This window comes from Argiope bruennichi, chromosome 8, assembly GCF_947563725.1.
Source record: "Argiope bruennichi chromosome 8, qqArgBrue1.1, whole genome shotgun sequence".
Lineage (NCBI taxonomy): Eukaryota > Metazoa > Arthropoda > Arachnida > Araneae > Araneidae > Argiope > Argiope bruennichi.
The window spans coordinates 82557945-82585941 of record NC_079158.1 but is presented as its reverse complement, the minus strand read 5'-3'; the positions used below and the strand labels follow the sequence as shown (position 1 = coordinate 82585941).

At 26.1% G+C, this 27997-nt stretch overlaps 1 protein-coding gene across 1 annotated transcript in view; it reads right to left on the bottom strand.

Annotated features, from left to right (window-relative positions):
- LOC129980677 (uncharacterized) overlaps positions 1–17805 on the bottom strand; it is a 39786-nt gene extending 21981 nt beyond the window's left edge. The window contains exons 1-2 of the mRNA XM_056091058.1: positions 17674–17805; positions 4507–4574 (exon numbers count right to left, since the gene is read on the bottom strand). Of these exons, the coding sequence (XP_055947033.1) occupies positions 4507–4574; positions 17674–17794 (189 nt within the window). The 5' untranslated portion in view covers positions 17795–17805. The remainder of the gene's footprint in view (positions 1–4506; positions 4575–17673) is intronic.
- Positions 17806–27997: the final 10192 nt, after the last annotated feature.

Genomic DNA, 27997 nt, shown 5'->3' with positions numbered 1-27997 from the left:
CACTTTCTTTTACTTAAATCAACAAACTGGTTTATCTTATTTTCTTGATTGATTAATCTTATTTTTAACTGATTAAAGTAATAAAAAAATTGCTCCAATTCACACCGCTCCACTAATTCATTAACCTAGTAATACAACTGTCAAAAAGATAGTTTCTTGACCTCGTCTTGAAATACAAATAAATTGAGATACTAAGCTTAGTTACATCTCGGTTAGCATTTTCCCAAAAAAAAATTCATTCTTCTTGATTTAATCATATTTGTCATTAATAATTATCAAATGATAGTTTTTGTGAAGAATTAGTAGTGTTTTACAAAAGACTTAACCAGACATTGTAATCAGCTGGAACGCGTTGCCCTCAAAAGTTAAATGTATGTGTTACAGTATACTTCATGTTAAGCGTGAAGAGATTTGAATATGTTTCTGGATCTCTTACTTTTGAATGATTGAACACAAAATTTTATACTGATTCACAGTTTTGACAGCAACATCGTATGCCAAATGTCATTTATATCCCTTGCTGCCTCTTTCAGAAAATTAGTTTAATGATATGAATAGTACCATCACTTCAGACAGCTACTCGCACGATTCGATACATTTTGCAAATGTTATTATTACACAAAGGTACAGATGTATCCAATACTCACTACGTAGGTTTCGAATCTTGTTCGAATTTGCAAAAATACATTTTAATAAAGATTAAATTATGCTACTATTGTCTAAAATAAGTCCCCTAAAAATTTAAAACTTGAAACTATTATAAGAATCTATTTAAAGAGTTTGTATTATCTAGCCGATACAAATATCTGTATATGGTTAAAAGACGATGAGAGAACTTTTGAACAATTTCGCAATTGCAGTTATAAAATTTTAATTAAAGTATTACTGTTTTTATATTACAGTATTTTCCTCTCAATTACAAATTAGTAGAGTTTTAACGTCAAACAAATAGCGACGGTTAAATCTAATATTAATTTAAAATTCCCCTTTCTAAATCAAAGCGTCATTGTTTGCATGAAATATCTCAATTAAGGCTTCCAGAAGACAAACAAAAATGTGCTCTTTTCTCCACAAATTCATTAAACCTAGTGAAGCAAACCTCAAGTGAACCATTTCTCTGCTAGAGGTGCCAGAAATATCTATTCGGATGCAAAGTCCACCGCCATTTTAATTAAAATTCGCCAAATAAATTAATTTACGCTAGCTTAGTCTTCATTTAATATGTTTCAACGAGGCATTTTCTCAGGTGGCGAATAAGTTGGCTGAAATAATAGAGGAAGAAGAAAGACATTCGGCGACGGTACTTGGCGGAAATTCAGACAGGAAGCAATCTGAATGTCAGTCGATTTGTTTTGCATTGGAAATAAAGCAAAAATAAATTATGGGATTAAATGATATGAGACATGTGTTTTCAAAAGTTCCAGTTCGTGTAATGAAAGTGATGTGTGTCAAACTCTCGTTTGGGTACTGATTTTACGATTTTAAGCTTAATGAATTTATTCGGGAATTGTATAGAGAAACAGGAAACTCACATAAAATTAAAATAGATTTTATTGAAGAATGCTTTTAATTAAAAGTACTCTTTTAAAGAGAGAATATCATTTTGTAGTTCGATTTTCAAATATCTCCAAATTTGATTTACGGGGAATAAATGACGGAAAAATGTAATAATATGTTATGATAAATATTTTAAGATCTTAAACTCAAAAAAATATTGTCTTTTATCAAATTTAGTTTTATTTTTTAAATATTGAATTAGTTTAGTTTTAACAATTTTGTTTCAATAATTATTTTTAATGTCATTATTGATTAGCGAACATTGGTAACATGAATTTTTGAAACAATTGATGAAAAAGTTACCTTAAAAAAAAATTTGACCAAAGCAAGCTACCAGACCTCATCACCATTGTGTCACTAAACTGTCTCGCAGCGTTCTCGACATTATAGTTGCAATCTATTTTTGATTTTGAAATAACTTAACATTGACCTAATAGTATTGCTTTTCTTCGACCTCTGCATATACACTTCATATTATTGCAATGATTGGCTGTAAATGTAAAATAAAAATAGTTACTAAGTGCAATACACGTAACTCTACGCACTTCCTTCATTTTATGAATTATTTTTTTATCCTCATTCTAAAATTGTCTCTAATAGCTCTCAGCTAAATAGGGTCTTTTTTTGTAAGAACAAGGGGTTCCACTGTGGGTTTTTTTTTTTTTTTCTCAGCTGTAATTAGTTTTCTTGTCTTTGAAAGAGAAACTCATATATCTCCAGTATTCGAGGTGCCTGAATTCAGAAGATCTAAGAACGAAGAAGATTAAAGAAAAATAACTGAAAAGATTTAACCTTCGCCAGATCGATAATCGCTATGTCTTAACATATGATGATCATATGTTCCAAAATCATTATTTAACGAAAGTGGTTTTTATATTATCATAAAGCTCAAAAAATTTCCATTTTGATTATATCAATTTCATTTCTGTATACTTTTTATTTATAATAAAAAGTTGTAGATGCAATACACAACAGTAACTATGATATATTGAAAATGTTAAATTCCAATAACCTATGCGCTTGCTTTTGATACTTTAAACAAATTAAGAAATCCAGTTTTCGATTTATTCTTCCATAACTATGTTGTTTCAGAAAATTTGGTGGTCAAGTACTTCTATAACTATATTTTTGATATAATTAGAATGTAGAATTAATTCAAATCCAGCCAACATAACATTCAATCATGTTATTTATGCCATTTCAAGTTGTTAGCTCATTGGGAAGATAATTTATATAAATTGCAAATTTCACACACACATAAAATTAAAAAGAAGAAAATAATTATTTAAGTTCAAAAAAATTTAATATATCACTTTTTTAATTTAATATACCAAGAGTCCTAAAATGTATAAAATAATTTCTCCCACCTCATACAGATTCCTAATCTGATGCAAAATGTCTTGAAAATCTCCGATTGTAATTATTTTCCCTTTTTAAATAATTATTTATCTGATATTTACCAATAGTAATTACCTTTTGGTCCAGGCCGTTTTAACTAACAATAAAAAAATTGTTTATCTTTCAATTTTTATCAAACTTTTACTATTTGTGAAAATTTATTTTTTAAGTATCTTGCACCAGTTTCCCATTAATTAATCGATAAAACTGCTGACTTCAGTTTTTCTTGATCTTTCATAAAGTGATATAGATATCAACAGCTATATCGAAATAAAAAACAATCTGCTGATATTGGGAACATTCGGAAAGGGAAAATAAACAGAGTTAACCCAAATGATCAAGACTTTCTTCACTTTAAAAAAAAATTATTTCTTAAATGATAAACAAAATGTCTTTATTGTTTTGATCAGCATTTTGTTACTGCGTGTGTCCCGTTACTTATATTTTTTTAAAGAAAGAGTAAGAAATATTCGCATTAAAATCGATGCATTCTTGTGTTGTTTATTTAGATGAAACTGGGTCAACAGAAAATGACAGTAACATCTATATTGTAAGCAAACTCAAAGCACAACTTAAAAAAAATGTTTTTCTGGTTTGACAGTAAAACTATTGATGGTGTCTTCCAATTTTACTTTTTCATGCTTCGCTGAGAAATGGGCATTTTCTTTTTTTCACCCTAAGAAGTGCGTGCGTGAAATTAGGATGAAATAACACTTTTTTTTGACTAAATTGTTAAAAAAGAAAATTAATTGTCTATAAAATGTGAAAGCATAACACGAGATGCTTGAGGTTTCAAATGTTTTACCATTTTCCGTATAGGCTATTCGAACCATTAATGTTTGGAAAAATAGTGAAACGCTTTATTTCAATGTCATTGCCCTGATATTTGACATTTCGAAGTCTCTGACTTACATTTATTTAATTTTGTAAAGCACTCTTTTTACTGACAGTCTCATGTGTATTTATGCCCTTTTATAGCAGCGCAAATATCATATATTATTTATCTGACTATGAAAAGCATAAACTGGAAATATATTGACTTTCCGGTCTTTAAAATATGAATGACGTAAAAACTTTTGGGATAGTTTATATTGAAGATTTTTTATTTCAGTAATGCTTTTGTTTGGAAAGCATAAATATTGTTAGCTACGTTAAAAGTCATCCAATTCCTTTGAGGTACTTCTCTTGATTTTAGATCAAAATATAAATATTCTGCAAGTGGTTTTACTTGCTGTATTATCCAACTATGCGATTAAAATAACGAAATACTGAAACTTTTTTCCTATCAAAATGTTGATATCAATTTTAATACCATTTACAATTTTCCCGATATATTCTAAAAGCGATGGGCATAAGTATACTTTAATGTCAGTAAACTTTAAATTCCAAGATATTTAATTTAGTAATTTTTATGAAGTAGAATTCTACAAATATCATTTCTTCACAATGTTTTAACCATGCGCTATCCTTTTACAAAAATTAATGGGCACTCGTATTTACAAAATAAATTTCTAAATGAATCTTAACATTCTAATTGTTTTATATACTTACAAGATGTACAGATGTTGGCTGAGATCTTGAATGTAGTTTTTCATTAGTAAGCGTCCAAGCTGCTACACCTAAAATAATTAAGTAAATTGCGGGTAAATATTCAAATATCTTACAATAATTCTGAAAAATTGTTTGATATTATACAGAAAACTGGAATTTCTAGCAATTATTTTTAAATAGATTTAGTAATATGAATTAATAAAAGAATATATGAATACTACTTTAATCACATTTTCATTACATAAGTAAAAGACAAATGAAATAATTTTATTTGTATATCAAATTCAAGTTCAGATCATGGTTTCTTTATTCAGTTTCATCCATAAAATAAATAAATTGCGTGTTTATTTCAATTTCTTTTATATTATACAAAATAATTGTTCTATTTTTGACTTTCTCGTTTAAAGCGAAATATTATATTCATTCTAAATAATTAAAATAATTTAAAATCGGTTAAAATAATTGATGGATATTCCAGAAAAATAGTGAAGATTTCATATACTATTGCTGCAGAATTGCCTTTTTTTCCCTTCCAAATATTTCATTAAGTAGCCAATTTATTTCTTACAAAAAAGCAACTATTAAGAGAAAGAAAATTAACTGAAGAATTTCAACAAAAAAAAGTAAGAATGAAAATAAAAGCCAGACGTTTTTCTTTCTTTATGGCGATCTAATTCTGGAGAGAAAAAAATCCCTTTTTTCTACTCTATCAACTGTAAAAAGGATTTACTCACATTTTCACCTTTTTTTACTTTCAAATTTAGCCACATCATTGCACGAGTTAAAAATACTGTTCTACTGCTGAGTATTTTAAATATTTAAAATATTATATTATTAGTTACTGTGCAGTACTAAATAACAAATTTATTTCTACAATTTTTCCTTAAAATATCCAATTAACTTATAAGATAAATTTTGACTATTTTTTAGGAAAGAAATCATTTTTAAAATGTAATTTATATGCATTTGGTACAATTTTTATAAATAGTAAAACTGTGAGGGGATTTGCAGTTCTTTTTCAAGCTTTCTGAAATAAAATTTTATTAAAAATAACTACTAATTAATATAAGATAGAAAAATCCCACTTACTTAATTATTATTTATTCATATAATATTATTTGAAATTGTGAAAATTCTTGATCGTGATCGTAAAAGTATCTGCCCATAACAAATTTTTTGATTGAGTTGACATAAAAAAACGAACTTACTTACTTAACATTTTAAAAATATACAAACCTTATATATTTCATATTATGAATTAATTTTTAGCTCTTTAATTTTTCCTGTTCACGATAAACAAAAACAGTTGCAGAATTTTAGTTTTTCTTTCTTTCTTTTTTATTTTTTTTTATTTCTATTTACTCTAAAATTAATCATTTAAATTTGCATTAAATTTTTGAAAGGAGAGAGCCATTAATTTCAAGAATAAATGAAATAGAAAGGCATTTTAAGTAAGATCCAGAAAGGAGCAAACTCAATGCAAATATTTATCAATTTTTTTAACGCTTAAATATACTAAAATACTAAAACTCCTTGAAAAACAGTATGAGAAACTGTCTAATAAAAGCAATTGAATTACATGTATTTTTTTTATCTTCAGTATTTACATTATTCATATATTATTTATTTTCATTCACTTAAAAAAACGAATAAAATATAACGTATGTAATTTTAGACATCGTAAATTATAAATTTTTACTAAATAGTGTTTTATTTTAATAATAGTGTATCATTTCATTTGCTTTTAAAAGTAAACTATTTTTCCTTTCATGTACCGTCTGGATATTTGAGATTCATTGGAGATAAATTTTTTAAAAAAATTTTAAGCACTTTTTTATTAATGTGAAAGTAGAATTTTAAAGCGATTTACTATTTTTCAATTTTTAAATCTGTCGTTTCTATAATTTATATTTACTGGCAAAGAATTAATATTTAATTTAATTAATAAGTAAGCTCTGAAAATATTAAAATAATATACTTCCATCGAGGATACGCAAGTGAACAAAATTTCTCTCTCCAACACATCAGCAACGGAATGAAATAAAAAATCGAATTATCTTTAAAAATATTTTTAAAAATTTAATTGATGAAATTTAAAATACAAATTGCTAACATCCAAATTGTACAAGCTTACAAAATTCCATTCATATTATTGTTTTTAATCCCAGAGATATTATTCATTCTTAGAAAATGTTTTGATTAACAAATAAGTTCATTACAAATCTTTGACTGTCAAACTTGCAAAAAAAAAAAAAAATGGAATAGATATATCCCTTCTATTTCAAACCTAAATTTAAAAACATATTATGACAAGCTTATTATTTTTTTATGAAAATACTTAAAAAGTAAGATTCTACATTCTTAATTGATTAGCTTGAATATTAAACTTTGATGTGTGTTTAAAATAGGGCATAAAAATCAGTAAAAGAAAAAGTGCAATAGCATACTATTATCATTTTTAAAAACTTCCAGCTGATATGACATTGTAAATACGTTTATAATTTATAAATTAACAATTTTTTTATAAGAAGTCTTTCAATTTTTTTTTGTCTAGATTTAATCCAAAATATTAATTGTAGTTCATTTTGATTTACACCTGAAATAAAATCAATCTAATCCCACGTTGAAATGAATGTTCATCCATATATTCCGCAAATTTAAAACATTCTATTTTTCTTATTTGGTTATTATAGTACATATGTCTTTCTAATTATTTAACTTTAGTTTAATGTCGATGTCTTGCCTAAGAAAATCCTTTAAGGCATTAAGGTAATACAACATAAAAGGAAAGTGTTTCGTTTGCAAGAGAAGTAATTCCTAAATTACTAATATACTTAAGAAATCGAATCATCTGCTTCGCATATACAGTATCTGATATTAAAAATTAATGCATTTTTCAATACAATAAAAAATATTTAAGAAAAGCATAGTTTCTCATTGCAGAAAGTATCTTGTGATAAGATGCAAAAGAAATTTATTCCGTATATTTCTTGAAATGCTTCCAGACTGTCAAATAAAAGGTAAAACCTCTTATTTTAGTTTCAAATTCAATATCTGGAATTGCATTCCATTTCAATTAGATAGCTTAAAAAACTTTTTTTATCATTCCAGTTAGTTGAAAGCTATTTTAAGATAGCATAAAAAATGTTTCTATGACTAAATAAAAGTAAAGTATATTTCTCCTCAATATTAGTAGTAAACAGTTTCCTACCATTCAATGGATATGACTTTTAAATTTTTATGTTTTCATTCTATTTGTAAAAACTAAAACATTAATTTTTAAAATCACTTACTTTTATATTGATTTACGTTGTTCTTTGATTCAGGTAGGGTAAATCAATTCTTAGCATAAGTAAAAGATAACTTTTAAGTTAAGCTCGACTAAAGTTAAGTTTTACTTGTAAAAGTAAAATTTTAAAATTAAAAAAAGCTATATTTTTTCTTATATTTCTTCTTAGATTTTAAAATCAAAACCAAAAGATGGAATACAAATACCTTTAAAACAAAGTAAACTTTCAAGATTAAATTTAATAAATCTATTTCATTCCATGCATTTGAGATCATAAATATTTTAGAATAACTTGTAGAAATTTAACTACATTTTTAATATGGCACAAATAAGGAAATAAAACTCATCTTCATTCGTAAATTGAACTTATTTCAGAATTTTCAACTTATAGTTAATTAACACACATACCTTTCTATTATACATCAAAGTCTGAATATATAAATGGAAGAATTCTTATGCGGTAAATGAAAAAGGCCTTTCTATGAAATAAAACGATATTTCATGATGCCTTTTCATGTTCCGTGAAAAATAAATTTAGAGTTATTTTAAATTTCAAAATGACGTCTGTCTGGACATTTGCCTATGATTGTGTTTAAAGATAAACACACAAAGATTGTTTCTCTCACTTTTTAAAACCTTAATAAAATACACAAAAAAAAATTTAAAAAAACTATGTTACTTCTACTTGCTTTAATGTAAGTAGAAAACTCTTTAAAAAAAGTAGTTTAAAGAATATCACATTGGATAATAAACTAACAATACTTCATAATTCAAAAATAATTAAATGCGTAAGCTGCAAAGAAATGATATGATACACATCGTAGTAATTAGTTTTTATCTACTGCTACTAGTTAAAGAAAATAAACGTGATACATTTAGTTTTAGTTTATTTATTCAATGCAGTTTATGTTCCATTCCAAAACTCAAAGTAGGAAATTTCGGATAATTTTATTAAATCTATCATCAAATAGAAAACGAGAACTTGAATTAGTTTAACCCAATACAACAAATGTGACATCAATAAATGAGGCTTAGCTATTGAAATGGAGACTTGAACCCATGATCTAACAATCCTCAAACTCAGACTACTTTCAGACATGGTAATCCTGACACGAATTTCAAATAGAAGAAAATAAGTTATAAAGAGGTAAAAAAAACAGATGGTAAAAACAATCAGTTTTACAAAGAGATGGTTTCTATCAAAATATATTATTATTAACTCTGGCGGAACTTGGCCAGAGGCTTGGCGGAACTTGGCTTGATTTTTGACTACCATAAGGAGTCAAAAATCAATTAATCATTATTATGAATCCTTTAATCATCGTGCCCATGCTTCAAAAAGGCACTGAATTATCGTTTTTTACGCTTCTGAGCTGAAATTAAATCCTTCAAAGTTGTTATAATCCGATAATTAAAATGTTAATGCAATCAACAAATTGCTTAAAAATTCTATAGATTCATAACTGAATCAGTAACAAAGAATATTCCCGGAATGAAAAGATGTAGATAACAGATGTAGTAGAAAGATGTAAAGCATCCAAAAAAGTTAATGAGTTAAATATCTTATGAAAGAAAAGAACTATTATGAAGACCATTCTAAATATTAATACCATAATTTCTTTTAATATTATTCAAATTATACTATAGATATTTGTCAGTTTGAATTTTAATATTGACTTCATAACATAATAATATTAATTGATAATTCATTTTAAACCATTTTTAATAAATTTTTTGAAAAAAAACACGTATAAATTAGTGTTTTTTACGAAAGGAAGGTATCTTTATTATCGCAAGTTTTTCTTTCTAGTTGCATATTTTCCGTGTTTGCCAATTTTCCGCGTTTGTTTTAATTATTTTATTTTCCTTCTTTGCAAAGACAAATCCATCGTTAAAATGCATATGGCAGCGTCAAACATTGACCTAATTGTTCCAATTCCATTGTCTGTTACTTCTGTGATTCTTCCAATTTTGATTGAACGTTTGTTTCCTGACATAGGAATTGTCATTTAAAAAACGGCATTTTTTTGCTCATCGTCATTGTGCTGGCATTTATTGTATTTCTCTGTAGGAAGGAATGAAAGGAAAAATATTAGCAAAGAATTTTTTTATTATGCAGAAAAAAAAACGGAGATTAATTTCTGCTTCATTAACGAAATTGTGAAGGTATGATATCAAAAGTAAATGAAATGTCCATTCTTCTACTAAACTGATATTTTTTCCAACAAAATAAGTACTGCAATTTTTTTAAAACTTATGGTATTTTAAAATAAGATAATTTTGCAGTCTTAATTTTCTTCTGATACTAAAAATGCATTTAATATTTAATCATTTAGATTATATATTTTCAATAAAAGTATGAGTATAATGTGATTTTTCTAAAATAATCAAGTTATTAAAGAATAATAAATCTTGAAAAGATTAATTCTATTAAAAAAAGGTTATTTTTAAAAAATAAAAAAGATTTTTTCAAACTCCATGTATTTTTAATAATTTTTTAAAAATTTTCCAAAATTTAATAAATTGAGAATGAATTAATAATTAGTTTTAGGTACAGCACGGGGTTCCTTAGAAGAATTTTTAGGTATGATTCAGAACATCATTTTTAACCTTCCATTGGGCGCAACTAATCTGTGAGATGAAGTCACGAAAAAAGTGTTTTGGAACAATTTCATAATTTATTCAAATTTATCAATAAAAACAGCAAAGAAAAATTAAAATGTTATCTAAAAGCCTACATATACTCAAATGTAAGTGAAAAGTTCTTTTTAAAATGTTTTTTTTAACGTACATTCAAAAATTGCATTAATTGAGTACATTAATCTCTTAGATGAATTGCGCCCGACGGAATGTTAAACTCATTTTCTTATTACGCTATTACTTATTACAGCTACTTTTTAAGCTATTAAGCTTTTTTATTAAGCTATTATGCAATACATTTGGATTAATAATTTAATCCAAAAACAGGTCTAGGAAGCAGGTTTCTTTGAAAACAGATAACAAAAGTAATCAATTTTTGCGAAAAATGTACTCCACGCACATTTCAATTTCAGAATTTTGTCTATTTTATACAGACAAGACAGAAAACTATTCTCTTTTCTTATGTAATAATCTTATGCCATGATTATGTCACATCTGTTTACCCATTTAAAATATTTTTATGTCATTAAGTTTGAATGTAAAATAGAAAGATACCTTTCCACAAATTTTTTAATATTATTTTCTTTATTTTCCTAAATCCCATACAACGGACTTACATTATAGCCTTCATAAATTACATGATTAAATGTAGCAGGAGGATACAGAATATTCAATATGCTATATTCGATTACAACTAATAATTCATTTAAAATTCCATTCTTAATTAAAACTGATAAATAAAGAACGCAAAGGATTACTTCTGTGAAATCTTGTAAGGTTTTTCCGATGTCAAACATTCGACAGAAAGGAATGAGAAGAAAATCAAAAAGATTCTCATTTTTTTATAGTAATGAAAAGGATAAAAAAATGGTCAAAATTACAAAAAAACATTAAAAATAGCTAAATGCAAAAAAAAAAAAATGGTTTTCAGATACAGTCCCAATATTATTCGTTTTAAATATTTTTTTTACGATTTCAGCTTTCCTGCTACATAATTTATTTGGATTATGCTTCAATTCCTCATGTAATTTTAGGTTGTAATTGATTAAAAAACAAATACAAGGAAAAACTCATTACAGTGTTGTAAAATGATGTTTCAAATTATCTCGTTAATTTCGTTCTGTTTATGTTTAAAAGTTACCGAACTACATGCAATAGATACTTTGAAAAAAGTGCAAATGGCTATTCAATCTCATTAGGGAAGTAACGAATAGATGCCACTTTCCTTTCTGTGTCACCAAATGAGATTTCATCTGTTATTTGCAGCATTAATACTGATTGATGAGTAAAAGTTCACAACAATCAGTAGTAGAACATCGACATTGTTTCATCCTTATTATAAACATAATATACGTAATCATTAAAACATTTTTACAAATCGTAACTTATAAATACAAAGTTTATACACTAATAAGAGCAAACTGAACTTTTAAAAAATGTGTTTCCTAGAAAGTTGCCGATTACTCTGGAATTAGCCCAAGTCATGGTAATCAGGAGCAATATGTTTTTAAAAAAGTTGCCGATCATTCCAGAATTAGTCCAAGTTATAGTAGTCAGGAGCAATGTGTTTTTAAAAAGTTGCCCATCATTCTAGAATTAGTCCAAATTATGGTAATCAGAAGTAATATGTTTTTTTTAAAAAGTTGTGCATCATTCCAGAATCAGTCCAAGTTATGGTAGTCAGGAGCAATGTGTTTTTTAAAAAGTTGTCCATCATTCTTGAATTAGCCCAAATTATGGTAATCAGGAGCAAAGTGTTTTTAAAAAATTGTTCATTACTCTCGAGTTAGCCCAATTTAGAGTAATCAGGAATATGAAATAATTCGAGGAAAATTCACTCCTTGAAAAGAAATCATATTTATTACCTCATTTTCCTCTCTACAATGTTATTCATATATGATCCGCATAATATAGATGAATCTTAATTAATATTCTAATCATTTTCCAAACTTAATTAAATAATTTTGATTTATGCAAAAAATTAATAATTAAAATACAATAAATGATTTTTAAAAATTGAGTCTTTCCTCTAGATAATTCATTACCGTTATTGGGTCAATCAAACAATCTCATTTAATAACAAAGAAAACGTTACGAAATTCTTGAATGATATTCAACATATTATTTTTCAAAAAGCTAAATTTTTTTCTCCAGAAATAATATTTCGTTCGCTAAAAATGGCTATAATATCTAAATTTTATTACCACAAACCGCTAACTTCGATATTTTACAAGATTTTATATCCTTGAATTTTAATTAACTTGGATTTCTATATCTTAATGAATTAATTATTTTTCCTTTGTCTTCCTTACAAAGCTTGACAGTGAAATTATTTGAAATTTAATCGATTCATTTTTAAAAAATATTATAACTTTCATTCTCCTTTATGTAAGTTTAATCATAAATCTTACCTAAAACACTAATTTAATCCTCAAAATCATCAATAAAATACAATTGATATTTTAAAACTGTTCTTTAAATTCTGTTCTATACATTACCTTTCTTAATGTTGAGTCATTTTCTCGAAATTATTTAGATATTAGCCTGAAAAACTATCACTTTTGGTGCAGTAATTTAGATTAATGTAGCGATCAATGCAGCGATCTAGTGATCGAACTGGAAAAAAAGTAATACAAGGTGTTCAATGCTACTTTCATCTGCTCCGTACTTATTTGTGAGACAATTAACCGAGCATTAAGAATATACAGCTTTCTACAATTCTCGCCTCCGTAAGAAACACTGCAGAAGTCTTAAGTGGGACACGACACTTCCAGTCTTTTCGGTCATTAACTCTTGCTCTTGTCTTGCATTTACCGAATTCGCAGAACCGAATGAAGAAGCAATCGACTTTCGCTTCGCATTTCTTCTATCATTAAAACACATCATCTTACGGGCAGAAACGGACCGTGATAAATTACGAATGGGACTGCCAAGGAAAATTTTGCTTTTATTATGCTTGTTTATTATTATCGATAATGTCAGGATGGGTTTTATTGCATTTCTATAGCGTCCACTTTAAAAGAGCGTTGTTTACTGAGTTTTTGATATCTGATAGATCACCTCGATAGGTCTAAAATTGATCAAGTCAGAAATAAATAATAATGAGTGAATGTATTTTTGTGGTTTAAAAATCGCGTCTCAGAAAAAGGAAAAAGCAGCATTTGAAAGCATAACTATACACATAGCGTTTGTTTTTTGTTTTTGTTTTTTATAACAAAAAATAACATTTAAAACAAAAAGAATCCGTTAACTCATTTTATTTTCATTCTTTTACTTACAAGATAAAATTCAAAGTTTGTTTGGTTGTTAGATTCATTTACAAATTATACTGAAAGTGCTAAATGCAATATATATATATATATATATATATATATATATATGTGTGTGTGTGTGTGTGTGTGTGTCTGTGTCTGTATGTATGTATGTATGTATATGTATATAATGATATCTCTTAATCTAATTTTAATTTCAATTAATTTCCAAATTTTTCTCTTATTATCTTAATTTAACCCATATTAACTTCATATTAAAATTTTTCTTATTTCCTGATCCAATTCCTTTTTTTTTTAATTAATGCTACGCGTGCTCTAGAAAACTGTAAATTCAGCAGGTGATGGAGAGATAAAAATCCTTAATGATAATCACATTCCTTCAAATATACCAAAATTTCCCTATCTTCACACGTATTAAAGAAATCCACATCAAAAACTCTATGTAAAAACATTGAAAGGAAAATTTCTGTCTCTTTTATTCTTTTGCTTTTCTGTACTTATGTCGCGATGAAGATTGACGTATTTTTTACCGTTTATTCTTTGTACATAAATTATGCCTACCGAGCTGGGATAAATCGAAGTTAAAAACTCATATAAATCGATATATATATGAAAAAGTAGAGCAGATTTTTTTCTTTTCATGTTTATTTAGAACTAAGTTTCATTTATCAGAATACAGGTGAAAATTTGTAATTTAAAAAACTTACTAATTTTTTTTTTCGGTAAAGGCTATTTTTCTAAATTTCAGCAAATTAAATAATAAGTACTAAACTTATGGAATGGATGGAATGTAATTTATCACAGTTCATTAATGGCATTAAATCATTAAACAAATTTACTGACCCGTGAATATTTAAGGGTTGATTATAGGAGAAAAACTATCTTCCAATTAAGTGAAAAATTATTCTTGTAATTATGTTTTATAAAACTGGGGTACATCGAATATTAACGGATTAATTTGAAAAGAATTAAGACAGTATTTGTTGGATTAACCTGCTAAAATCCAAGCTTCAAGGAAACCAAAATTCCTTCAAAGTTTAGCTAACTTTTATAAATTTAGCTGGTGCAGTTGTGAATAACATGTTTAAACTATGCATTTTACAAATATTTCTGTTTGGTTTTCTTTAAATTTAGTTTCATTAACGTCAAATCCTCAAGCAGAACGAACGTTGTGTTAGGAAGACTTCATAATATTAAACCAAAATGAAGAAGACAACGGTACTGGCATTCCCTTTTCTAAACTTCCGCACAATACAAAAGGTGGGTCACTTTTCCTTCGACAGATTTAGCATGTACTAGATTCGTATGAGGTTCATTCGTATACATTAGGATTCCACTTAAGGCTCATTCATTCGTATGAGCCTTATGTGGAATCAAATTCCAAGGATATGCCCTTCCGACCTTGAATCTAAGATTGCACCACGCAAACACTGCGATCTCTACAAACATCCCAGAAAAACTTATTAGTAATTTAAATGTCCAAATGTTTAGCTTAAAAATTTTTCATATCAATCCATTAATTTTAAAAATACAGACTAAAGAATGTAATTTAATTCATTAATCGGTAAATGGTGAAAAGTTGTAGTAAAAACTTTTTGGAGTACACATAATAAATAAATAGGATATGTATACTATATTAGCATATTTCTTAATTTTTTTAATTAATTAATTAATTTTTAGTAATTTATTTTAATTATCACCCAAAATTTTATATTTGAAAACTTGGTTACAATACCCATATAAAATGCTAGTATTTGTAGATCTGACATAACAAATATTGAAAGGACATTGCTTCTGGGCAATTGTGGAAAATAAAGAATTAATAATGAAACACAATTAGTGAATTATATATTTCCTTGTAATTAGGCTGTTCCTTGTAACTACGCTTGATAGGTAAGATGTTACCCATCAAGTAATTTTACTCGATAGACAACACAGTTTATTACTGTAGTATAATACAGTAATAACATAGTTTATTACTGTAGCAATTTACTGTCAATTTTTTTCTTTCAATATTTCAAATATGAATCTCGTTCCAATATTGTATTTTATATTAAATGAAGACAGCTAAATTTAACCCATCTTGACGATCCTTTAAATCACATGCAATCCTTTTTTGAGTTATCTTAATCTTCAAATTTTATAACTGAATATCCAAAATACAATTAATATAGTACTTCTTATTTTATATTCAAATATAGGTTCTTTGAAAATTACTCTCATAACAAAAATTCAAGTACAAAAAAAAAATTTATTTAAACATTAAATCTATTTTGTTTTAATGAATCAGTATAATATGAAGCTTAAATATATACATATATAAATAATTAATAGAAGCTCTTATAGCTTTGAATACTTCATTAGGAATTGCAGTGGAGTTAGAAATTACAGTTTCTGATTTTATAGAGAAAAAAATTATTGATACCGAATTTCATCAGTTTTCATTGATTAAAAATCTAAAAAAATAGTAAAAAGAATGCGAAAATCTTTTTTTTTTCCTCTTTTCTCAAGAAAGAAAGAAAAAAAAATATTAAAACCGATATACTAACAAAAATATACTAACCGATTTGTGAAAATGATTGTCCCTAACAGAAAATTAAATTTCCATCTACGCAAATTATAGTATAGATATCAACTACGATTCCGGTTCAATATATTGAAAGCATAATCAAAATCACTTAACTATATATAAATAATGATACTTCCTCCATTTTTATGGCTTCAAAAAATTTAAAATTTTCTAATATCCAGTTTTTATAATGTTTATTTTATAGTATGTATATTGAAAAAAAAGAAGCTTTTGAAAATGAAAGGATTATTCTTTAATAATTTAAGTTCACAAATTTAAATTTATAATCCTATTATTAATAACTGACATGAATATCCACAACAGTTATTTAAACGAAAAACGATGCATGAAACATTCGTTTAATTATTCTTTTTAATTTCTATTTAACAATGGGTTATTGGTTACAAATTGATTTATCAGTATACTCATTTATTATCTAAGAAATAAAATTAATAAAAATAAAATTAATAATAAATAATAAATAATAATTAATATTAAATAAAATTTATCACGAGATGCAAATTGCAGATCAAATCATTAATTCCAAGATTTCAAATGAATTGTTATATTATAAACAAATATTTTAATAATCAAAAATCGATTAAGTAAGCTCCTTTTCTTTAACTCTGCTTACAAAAATTTAATAAACATTAATTATTAAAATGAATTATTTAATAATTATAAAAATATATAATAATTATAAAATTATTTAACAATTATAAAATTATATAATGATTATAAAAGTATTTAATAATTTTATAATTATTAAATAATTATTAAATTCAATCATATATTAATTCTTATTTTTGTTTTTAACTTGCTTTTTATAATTATTATAAATTATTACTATTATTTCAACAATGATGAAAAATATTTTTTCAGAACATAATAAGAAATTTTATTTATTGATTTATTTTGAAGTTTTATCCTTAAAAAATATAATAACATATGTTTATATCTATTTTTTTTTCATTTGTAGAGATTTATTATTGTTATTGGTTTGCAAATATTAATTTTGAAATCTTTAATTATTTTGCATAGATTAGAAATTGTATCTAAATAATTCGCTAAAGTTTGATAGTTGACACCTGTGACAACGTGGTATATATCAAACAATATTTTGACTTATTTTTAAATATTGCATAAAAATAATAATTATAAATATTTCTATGATTTTTATCCAAAAAAATCCAGAAATATACAGTGAATGGATTGTTAAATTTGGAAATATGAAATTGTTAATTCAAACATTATCAATCATTAAAACTTAATATTATAATTATTATTTTAATATAACTCAGTATTACAATAATTTAAAAATTTATTTAACAGCAACATTTAATAAAAACCATCAAATATATGATTTATAATTTCTTAAAATAATATATTCCTCTCACCAATTATGGCAGCCAGCAGCGGCAATATAATCCCAACGGTCACAATACATTTCATGCTGCCACTTCGGCCACCGTTACCTCGGTCGCCGGTCATAAGCGAGCGTTGAGAACCGCGACTCATGCTTAGAAAGCTCTGAGTTAGTTCTGCAAGTGCCGTTAACAAAAATCCCTCAAAACTACCAAAGCGTGGGCGTTAACACTTAACGCTCTATTGAACATTCTGCAGGAAAGTGGGAGATGACTTTCGCTTGTTCCTTGTCATTTCTTGAAGATTGGTTCCATCGCCTCAGGCTGGCACATATAATCGGGCCTGGCATCTGCTGGACAGCGACAGTGTCAGGGACCTTGAAACCGTAATCGTGCTGTAGACCAATTTTCTCTGCGATGCCATCAGGCTGAGAAGATGATCTGAGTGACCTAGTCTGACAAAAATTTCATTTTAATGACAGTAAGGAGAAAGTTTCAGAGTTCTCAAAGTATAAGCAAGTTTTGGCCTAGATGTGAATACTGATTACTTAGATACTGACCACACAATCACAGAGAAAGTCTTTATGGCTATTACGTAGTATTTTTTAGTACCAATGTGTATCGACCACCATTTTTTTTTTCCTTTTTCATATGAAACTTAAGTGAATATTGATTGCTGTCTCTTTCTATGTATCTTTCAGGAAAGAATATCATATTTAATCAGATATTGAAAATATATTTTGGTTGTCGATGGCATGTTTATTCTTTGTGTCTAAGGGCCATAGATGCTTTGAACTAATGCAGGTCACAAAACGGTGGGTTTTTTAGATCTTATATATCTGAGTTCTAATGGTGTAATTCAACGGAAACAGTGTAATAAAATGTATAGTTACGAGGAGATAACATCTTCTGCTCGCTCATCTCATCAACCCCCGAGAATCAAGCTGTAATAAATTTGTCTCTCTCGCTCGCCAAACAGTTATGCATTTCTGCTAATAATAAGGAATTATAAATATAATCATTGTTAAAATATAGATTATTACAAATTTCATGAATTACTAACGTTAAAATTTCATCAATTATTAAAAATTAAACATCGATTTCTAACATTAAAATGTTCTGGTATATGTAGGATAAATGTATGAGAGATATATAAGTAAATGTTAAAAAGCAAAAGTATATAATTCTGAAATGTTTATTAATTCCATATAGTTATGGAGTTTTGCTAATAATAAGAAATTATAAATAAAATCATTACTAAAATTTAAATTATTTCAAATTTCATGACTGCTAACGACAGTTTTTTTATCAGTTATTAAAAATTATATATCAATATCTAACATTAAAATTTTCTAGTATATGTAAAATATGTATGGATGAGAGATGTTTAGTTAAAAAACAAAAATACATAATTCCGAAATGTTTAAAATCAAAACTGAAGATACCTTTTTTTTTTTTTATTTTGATAAGAAATATTTCAACAAAATTGCTTGAAATGGATAAGATGTATTTAAAAATTGGATAACATACATTTTAACAAAGTTAGTTTAATACTAATAGCATACTGCTAATAGTATTGAAATTCGCAGAAGATGATAAGTATTGATAAGAGTAATTACTCATTATCAAAGAACTTTAGAAAACTACACCTTATCACAAAAAGGTCATATTATTTTAACGACACCATATTATTTTTAACTTAATATATTAAATTATATTTGAACAAATAATTATAGAATATTCTGGATAATTATCTATAGTTCTAAGTGGCGAAATTAATTGGCAACAAATCTCCTATAAGAAAAAGATGATTTCTTTCTGTTTTTATGCACAAAAAATTACCCCAGGTTTTGAGGTACAGGTACATTAACGGAGCCAGGGGAGAAGAAAGGGACTTTTACTCAATGCAAAAACTGAAACAATTTAATTTTTTTTAAGTAAAAAATATATAATACATCAATTCAAATGCAGGATGGCCATAAAATAACTTTTTCTATGTGAAAGCAGTTTTTCCAATTAAAACTAATAAATAGAAGAAATCAAATTTAACCTTCCGTCGGACGCAATGCAAATCCTAACGCGATCGGGCGCAATTTATCTAAGAGATTAATGTACTCAATTAATGCAATTTTTGAATGTATGTTAAAAAAACATATTAAACAGAACTTTTCACTTACATTTGAGTATATTTAGTATGAGTATTTGAGTATATATGAGTACTCAATTAATGTGACTTCTTCTCACAGATTAGTTGCGCCCAATGGAAGGTTAATATATAGACTGTGGAAAAGACGGAATGTTGAATTTCCGAAAAAAAATCAGGAATAAGAAGTAACTGGTTTGAGAGATTTTGACACTTCTGGAACTAAAATGAAAGAGTAATTACAATGCATGTATGGAAAATGTATTATGAAAAATACTATTAATACTCGAATGATAAAAAAGCACATACAAAAATGAAAGGTATACAGAATAAAAGTTATAACAAATATTTTTTTTATTCATCACCATTCGGATCATCTTACACAGTGAGATATGTCCAATGTCCTGAATTTCCTTGTATCCAAAATATATCATCAGGGAATTTGTGATTTTTTTTCTCTATACATACCTTCTACATTCTTCATATAAAATTCGTTTACGCTCTATTCATTACTTTTGATTGCAAATGACTTCAAATAAGGAAAGTTATTATATGGCTACTCTATACTTTCTTTTTTAGGATTACCATACTGTATTTCCTACTAGGATTTTCCTTTTTTTTAAAAAAAAAAAGCTATAATCACAAATATTTGCAGGAAAGTTTACTGGATTGATAATGCATAGATGGACAACCACATATATAATATTGTCATGTATTTTGGACATCAATAAGCACAAGTAAATAATGTTTCTTTTTCTTTCTTTTCACTTCTTCTTTTTTTCTCTCTCTCTATTAAGTGCAGTAAAGAAATGTTCAGATTTAGAAAAAGTATAAATGTGTTCATAATTCATTTCATCAAATTTTTAGCTTTAAAGAACAAACAAATAAATATAATTCTAAAAATATTTTGTTACTTATCTGAAAACTTAACCTTCGAAATTTTACGATTGGATTTCTTTAAAGTTTGCAATGCTTTCTTTGTGCATTACTTCATGAGCAAGAAAATAAAAAACAGGTCTTTTATAAATATATTATTAATTTTGGACATCATCTCAGTAAAAAAATAAATTATAATTTTAAAAAAATCTAGTAGATTTCAAAAAATTCAGTTCGGTAGATTTCATAAAGCTGTGAGAAAATTCAATGTATCAAAATTTAAATTAGAATTTTTTTTTTTATTCTTGTCTTTATTATCTTTCTCACGCTAATACGTGCAATAAGCATGAAATATTTCCAAATGATCCAAATAAACAAAAACGCGGAACGTAATAAATGCTGAATCGATATTCATCAAAAAAAAATTTTTTTTTTATTTTCCATAGTGAACTTTCTCGTTAATATTGTTTATAATTACGAGTATGAATATATACAATGGATATGTAACGTATATCAATACGCACATTAAGGGGTCAGTGGACGTAAAAATAAGTAAAAATGGACAAAAATATGAAAATCTCTTTTCATTGTTTCATCACCAAAATATGTATTTATATTCAACTAAAATAGTACTATTAAATATATTATTCAATAAAATGAATATTTGAAGGGCCTAAAGAAAAAAGTACGTTTTAATGACTTTCCACAAATTAATATTCTAATTATATTAAAATATCTTTAACGGTCCAAGTTCTTAATTTTTGAGGAAATTAAATTAAATTGATAATAAAAATTTCGGTTAAACATTAAAAAGGAACAGGGTATTCATTTTATGCTTGAAGGTTTTTTAAGTTCTTAAAAGTCAATTTCAGTTCAGAAAAACATAAAATTCTTATGAAAATCCAGTGCATGTTCATAAAAATATTTCTATAAAATTAACATTTAATCGAAATTACAAAATCATGCACAGTTTTTTTCTAAGTAAATTTCTATAGCATAATAAAGAACAAAATAATAGAAAAAATTAAAAATTAAATCGCTTGAAATATTTTAAAATTTTTATAAATTGTAGATTTTTTAATTTTTTAAAAAATAAAATATTTTATTTTAAAGAATTATTAATAGATATCTGATATATTTATATATTAATACATATGAGAAAAAAATTTCTTAAACTTAAGTAAATAATTTGCAAGAGTGGCCGATAAAGTCCACTGTCCCCTTAAACACACATATAACACAATAACAGATTAATGTACATATAGTTTAATATTTACATTAAACCATATATTCAAATAAAAAAAATTTCAGTTTCAGTTTTATCTTACAGAATAAGGTTGATACAAATCTTTAAGCAAAAGGGTTTTATTATTATTATTATTATTATTCTTTGTATCCTTTTTCAAATCTTATCGCTGTATTGAACAATAAAATATCTCACTTTCTTAAACTATAATGAGAATCAGGTTGAAAAAAATAAAAAATAAACATGAAAATAATTGTTCCCAGTCATTAAAAGAAAATCACATTGCTTAAATGTAGTAGTCACTAAAGAATTGGTTCTAACTGTACTTCCGCTCAAAACAACCTTAGGGGATTTTTTGAAACCGATTTTGAAGTCGGAAATGCTTTGTTCCATGATATGTGACTTGTTAAGTTGATAAATAATTGTTATTTAACTGATGATAATCTGTTTTTGAAATAATTTAATTATTCATTCGTTAAACACAGTTTCATTTATTTTAAATGTCAACAGTTGTTCATCAAAACAATTCAATAATGAGGGTTTTTTGTTGTTGCTCTTGTTCTTGTTTGGTTGAGTGAATTCAGAAAAATTTTTCAACTATTGAACATTTTTTAATGTTAGTTTATTTTCAAAATTTGAAAATTCATATCTAATAAATATAATTTTAAAAAAACTCATACAGGATACTTATATTTCCCAATAACTTCCTTTTCCTTATTGATTTAAATATAATTCAATAAAAATCTGGATACTTATTTAAAAATGAAAAAAAAACTGTTTCATTTCAGAGCTTTTTAATATGATGTATTATTGATGATGATTGATGTGATAAAAATTGTATGGTTATGATATTATTGTTTAATTTTTATGCTATTATATATGATTGATTTAAATTTTAATATGACATAAAAATCATTTTTGTGTTGTAATACTTTTGGAAGTCATCGCGGAAAAATTTCAACATTTAAATTTTAATTAAAATTCTGAAAAGTCCCTCTCAGATGCACATGCTCACCTAAAGGTAGCCAAATTTCGATAGTTAAAAATAAGATATTTAAATAGGGTAGATAAATAAGATAAGATTAGATAAATAAGATAGTTGAAAATTAAGGAAACTTTTTTTGCAAAATTTAGTGGCTTTAGGTCAAACGGATCTAACATAGAAATTCAATACACAGATACAAACATTTTAATTTTTTTATTAGCAGAAATATGTGTATATTTTATAAATAGTATACATAACTAAAATATATCGGCGAAATCCTTAAATCTGATTTAAAGATTATTGTTTAAATTTTGAATTCAGAGTTGGGAAGCATGTTTTATGAATTCTATGAATTATGAATAATATTCTATGAATCTTTACTAATAATAAAAATAAAAGTGTGTGTGCGTGCGTGCGCGCGCGCGCGTGTGTGTGTGTGTGTGTGTGTGTGCGCGCGTGTGTGTGCGTGCGTGTGTGCGTGTGTGTGTGTTACACCATTGACTCAATGTGGACGACGGTGAAAATGTGAAACTATATATTAGAAGTTTTAATTAGATATTTTAATTAATTGAAAATTAAGGAAACTTTGACTCCTTTTTGCGATACCTTCCTCAAACATAATTGCACAGAAATAATTTTACATCGCTTCAAAAATAAAAAATAAATTGTCTTTTTAATAATGTTAATTTAACAGTCTTGTAAGTTGTTCCTGAAATTTAGCAAATTTTTAAAATTACTTTTTTTTACTTTTCAACATTAGATTGCATTTTTGAGTTGAAATATAAACCTCAAAAATTGTTTCATCAAATGTTTAATAGCGTGATGATTGTTGAAAGCTAAAGAATAAAGATTCCATTTAATATCTGTTTTATTTATAAAAAACAAACAAAAAGTGAAATTTCAATATCGCGAAATTTAGAATATTGATGAATCGGATATTTAAATTTTTAATAGGTCTTCGATGTTATGAGACTATTTTCATTATAAAGGTTTATGTGCATAATAAATTAAGAAAGATAGTTAAATCAACATGTCTTTAATGGCAGATAATTTGGTGGAATGATGAACAGGAAATTATATTTATCTAAAATCAATATAATCAATATTCCCGGTGAGCAAACGGGTCACCTAATGCGATTAGTTTATATATAATAGAATCAAAACCAGAGATCTGGATAAATGAAATTGGGACCTCTCTTACGGCCCAAAACCTAGATTTATAACAAATTCTGCTCCAAATCAATCAAAAGTAAGACGCATTTTATGCAAAAAATTTTATCATAATTTTTATAGCCCCTTCATAGGTATCCACAAGAAATCCACAATTTGTTGGCAAATTATATAAAAGAACAAAGTTTTCATTTCTATGCAAATATGCAACATCATGTATTAATGATATTGAAAATCTTATTAATATATAGGCTTAAACACTACAAACCGTGATTAATTTCGCAGAAAAAATTATGCTGCCGCATTTATTTTCGAATTACAAAAAAAAAAATCTATCTCCAATCCTACAACTAAAAGAACTAGCAATTACGAGACCCATCCTAATGTGTTTACACAAGAGTCTCGTTAATCCGATCTAATTAGTGTTAAAGTCTGTCTCTCAGATTATCCGAAATTTACTGCTGAGCTGTAGCATGAAGCTGCAAATACCTAAACTGGAGTGTATTACTGTTGTCGTGAATGCTTAGGATTAAACAACTAGCTGTGACAGGAAACATTTAGCTAATGAGGAGAAGTGACTAGAGTAACTAGCATAATATATAAAGATAAACTATAAAATAGATACAAATAAGCAATTTTTTCTCAAATTTATAGATAAACAGTTTATTTTGCTACTGACGAGGAAGATAAATTTTCAATGGAATTTTTAATTTAGAATATTGTAGGTGTCTTCTAGGAAGTTTGCGTCTTTTCAATGCAACGAAATCTTCATACATGATGCTTTTACTGTTTAGATCGTTGAAGAATTTTGCACCAACATTTAATTGGAGATAATTGAATGGAATAAATAATTTTAAAATCATAGATTTTATAAATGAAAATAATTAAATATTTTTTTAATTTATATTTTCTGGCACTTTTTTGTTGGTTAAGAACGAAATACTTCAGAAATACGTTTAACTTGCCAGATTAAAACAATTTATCGATTGATATACAAGGTACTGGTAAAGATATTTTAAACCCATTAAATTCAAAATATCATCGCGTATAGGAAGGGAAGTAATGTGTACCCATAGTAAAGTGATTATGGGGAATTTATTAAAACAAATTACAATTCCCCTATTGGAAAATTAAGGAAGTTACAAAAATAGCTCATAAAATAAAGAAGTATGCTATATCATAATAAAAATCTCGAAAATGTTTCATGGAGTTATTCGTAAAATTGGAAGAGACATTTGGAAATACAATTATGCACTTTTCACGACTTGAAAAATTATAGTTCGTCTAAAATTAAAAAAGTGTATTCTCCATTGTTATCATGTAGTTTTTCAGAGATAATTAAATTTTTGAGAGTACATTTTTAATAAATTACGAATACATCCATTTTTCAAAGTTAGGAGTAGATCTATGAATTTTAGTATGAATCCTTTTTCAAGCCACAGGAAATTCACAATTTTCATCTCAAATATATCGCATATAGCGTACATTTTTCAAATCGTAAACTTTTTTTTATCTTTTTTAGTAATCGTAACCGTAGTCTTTTCTTAGCGTTATTTTTTTGGTTGGCTGATCTTCTTTATTTCTTGAATTACTTTTTGTAACTTCCTTAGTCTGCCAATAGAGACACAGTGTTTCAATAAATTTAGAATAGATACTTTACTATAGTTACACATTATTTTCCTGTCTAGACGAGCAGCTTTTTTGAGGGGTATTCGCCATTTTAAAAGGCTTAAAAGTTTTTTATTAATCACCCTATATACCTTAAAGGAAAACTATTTATTGTTTTACAAAATATCGAGAAAAAAAAAGCTAGCCAATTTCGCTTATATAATAGTTATTAACCACTGCCCTAAATTTTTAGTTTATAAATTTACCCCAGAAGTCCATTTTTAAAATTGTTTCTTTGTGTTATAAGAAATTAAGTTTCAATTACAAATTTGAAAGTGAAAATTATTACATTTTTCTACAGTTTTCTTTTTTCTCTCCTTGGATTTCTCTCTTTGATTATCTGCATTTTCTTTACGAATTCGAAATTGTTTCGATAAATTAAAAATTGAGGTAATTTTCATTATGAATTAATTATTCATATACATTCAAAGAAATATAAAAATAAATATTTCCACTTATTCATGAAAATGCTTGTAAAAAAAAATAACTAGACATGCACTTTTCAATGGATTGATATAGGAAAAATATATAGAAAACTGGAAAGGTATGAAAACAGCCGTTGTATTAAAAATGTAGAAAGTGTTGGATGTTATAAACATCATTTGATTATTGACGCGAGCACATTTTGACTTCATCGAAACATGAAATATCAAGTGAAATATTATATTATTTTAAGTTTAATACATAATTTAAAAATCAGTGAATAAGTATATTTTTAAAAAAATAGTTTCTATTTCATTGATGAAAGCTCTCAAAATGGTGTAGCCCTTATTTTATTACCCTTATATCTCGAAAGCCCTTAAGGTGCAGATTAACTGCTTTGCTCCGTTAAAGTGAGGAATCAATTGTTTTACGCATTTTAACTAGGTATTAGCGGCTTGAGTATCGTTCAAGTTCAAAAGTTTATTTCTCTCATTTCCTTTCTCTACTCCTTCCCAGACAGGGTTTCAAAAAATGTTTCAACAAATATAAATGTACCACAAATACGTGTGCTTGACGAAAAAAGCCAATTGCTATGCTACTCAAAATGTCACCAAACTTTAGATTGCGCTAATAATTAAGCATAATTTTATAATATGTTTCGCAAATTCATTTTCTTAATTGTAATAATAAGTTAAACCATTTGATTCTTTGTATTGAAGTTTTCCAATTGATTGGAGATAGATTCTATCAACGTGAATTAACTTTGTTGTTTGCTTAATTGTATTAACATGATTCTTTAGATGTCGAAAATTAAATAACATTATATCAATTTCCTTGATTGAAATAATGTTTTAAACCATTTGATTATTTTTATTGAAGTTTTTCAATTGGTTGATGATTCATTCTATCAACTAATGTGTTGATTGTTTGTCTGTATTAGATACCAAAAAATTAAATAAGCAACATTTAATTTAAGCGTATAGAAACGTTGCCTGTTGTACCAAGCAAAAATCTAATTTTCACTATATTTACTAATGTGTTGATTCTTCGATTGTATTAACTTGATTCTTTAGATGTCGAAAATTAAATAACATTATATCAATTTCCTTAATTGAAATAATGTTTTAAACCATTTGATTATTTTTATTGAAGTTTTTCAATTGGTTGATGATTCATTCTATCAACTAATGTGTTGATTGTTTGTCTGTATTAGATACCAAAAAATTAAATAAGCAACATTTAATTTAAGCGTATAGAAACGTTGCCTGTTGTACCAAGCAAAAATCTAATTTTCACTATATTTACTAATGTGTTGATTCTTCGATTGTATTAACATGATTCTTTAGATGTCGAAAATTAAATAACATTATATCAATTTCCTTAATTGAAATAATGTTTTAAACCATTTGATTATTTTTATTGAAGTTTTTCAATTGGTTGATGATTCATTCTATCAACTAATGTGTTGATTATTTGTCTGTATTAGATACCAAAAAATTAAATAAGCAACATTTAATTTAAGCGTATAGAAACGTTGCCTGTTGTACCAAGCAAAAATCTAATTTTCACTATATTTACTAATGTGTTGATTCTTCGATTGTATTAACATGATTCTTTAGATGTCGAAAATTAAATAACATTATATCAATTTCCTTAATTGAAATAATGTTTTAAACCATTTGATTATTTTTATTGAAGTTTTTCAATTGGTTGATGATTCATTCTATCAACTAATGTGTTGATTATTTGTCTGTATTAGATACCAAAAAATTAAATAAGCAACATTTAATTTAAGCGTATAGAAACGTTGCCTGTTGTACCAAGCAAAAATCTAATTTTCACTATA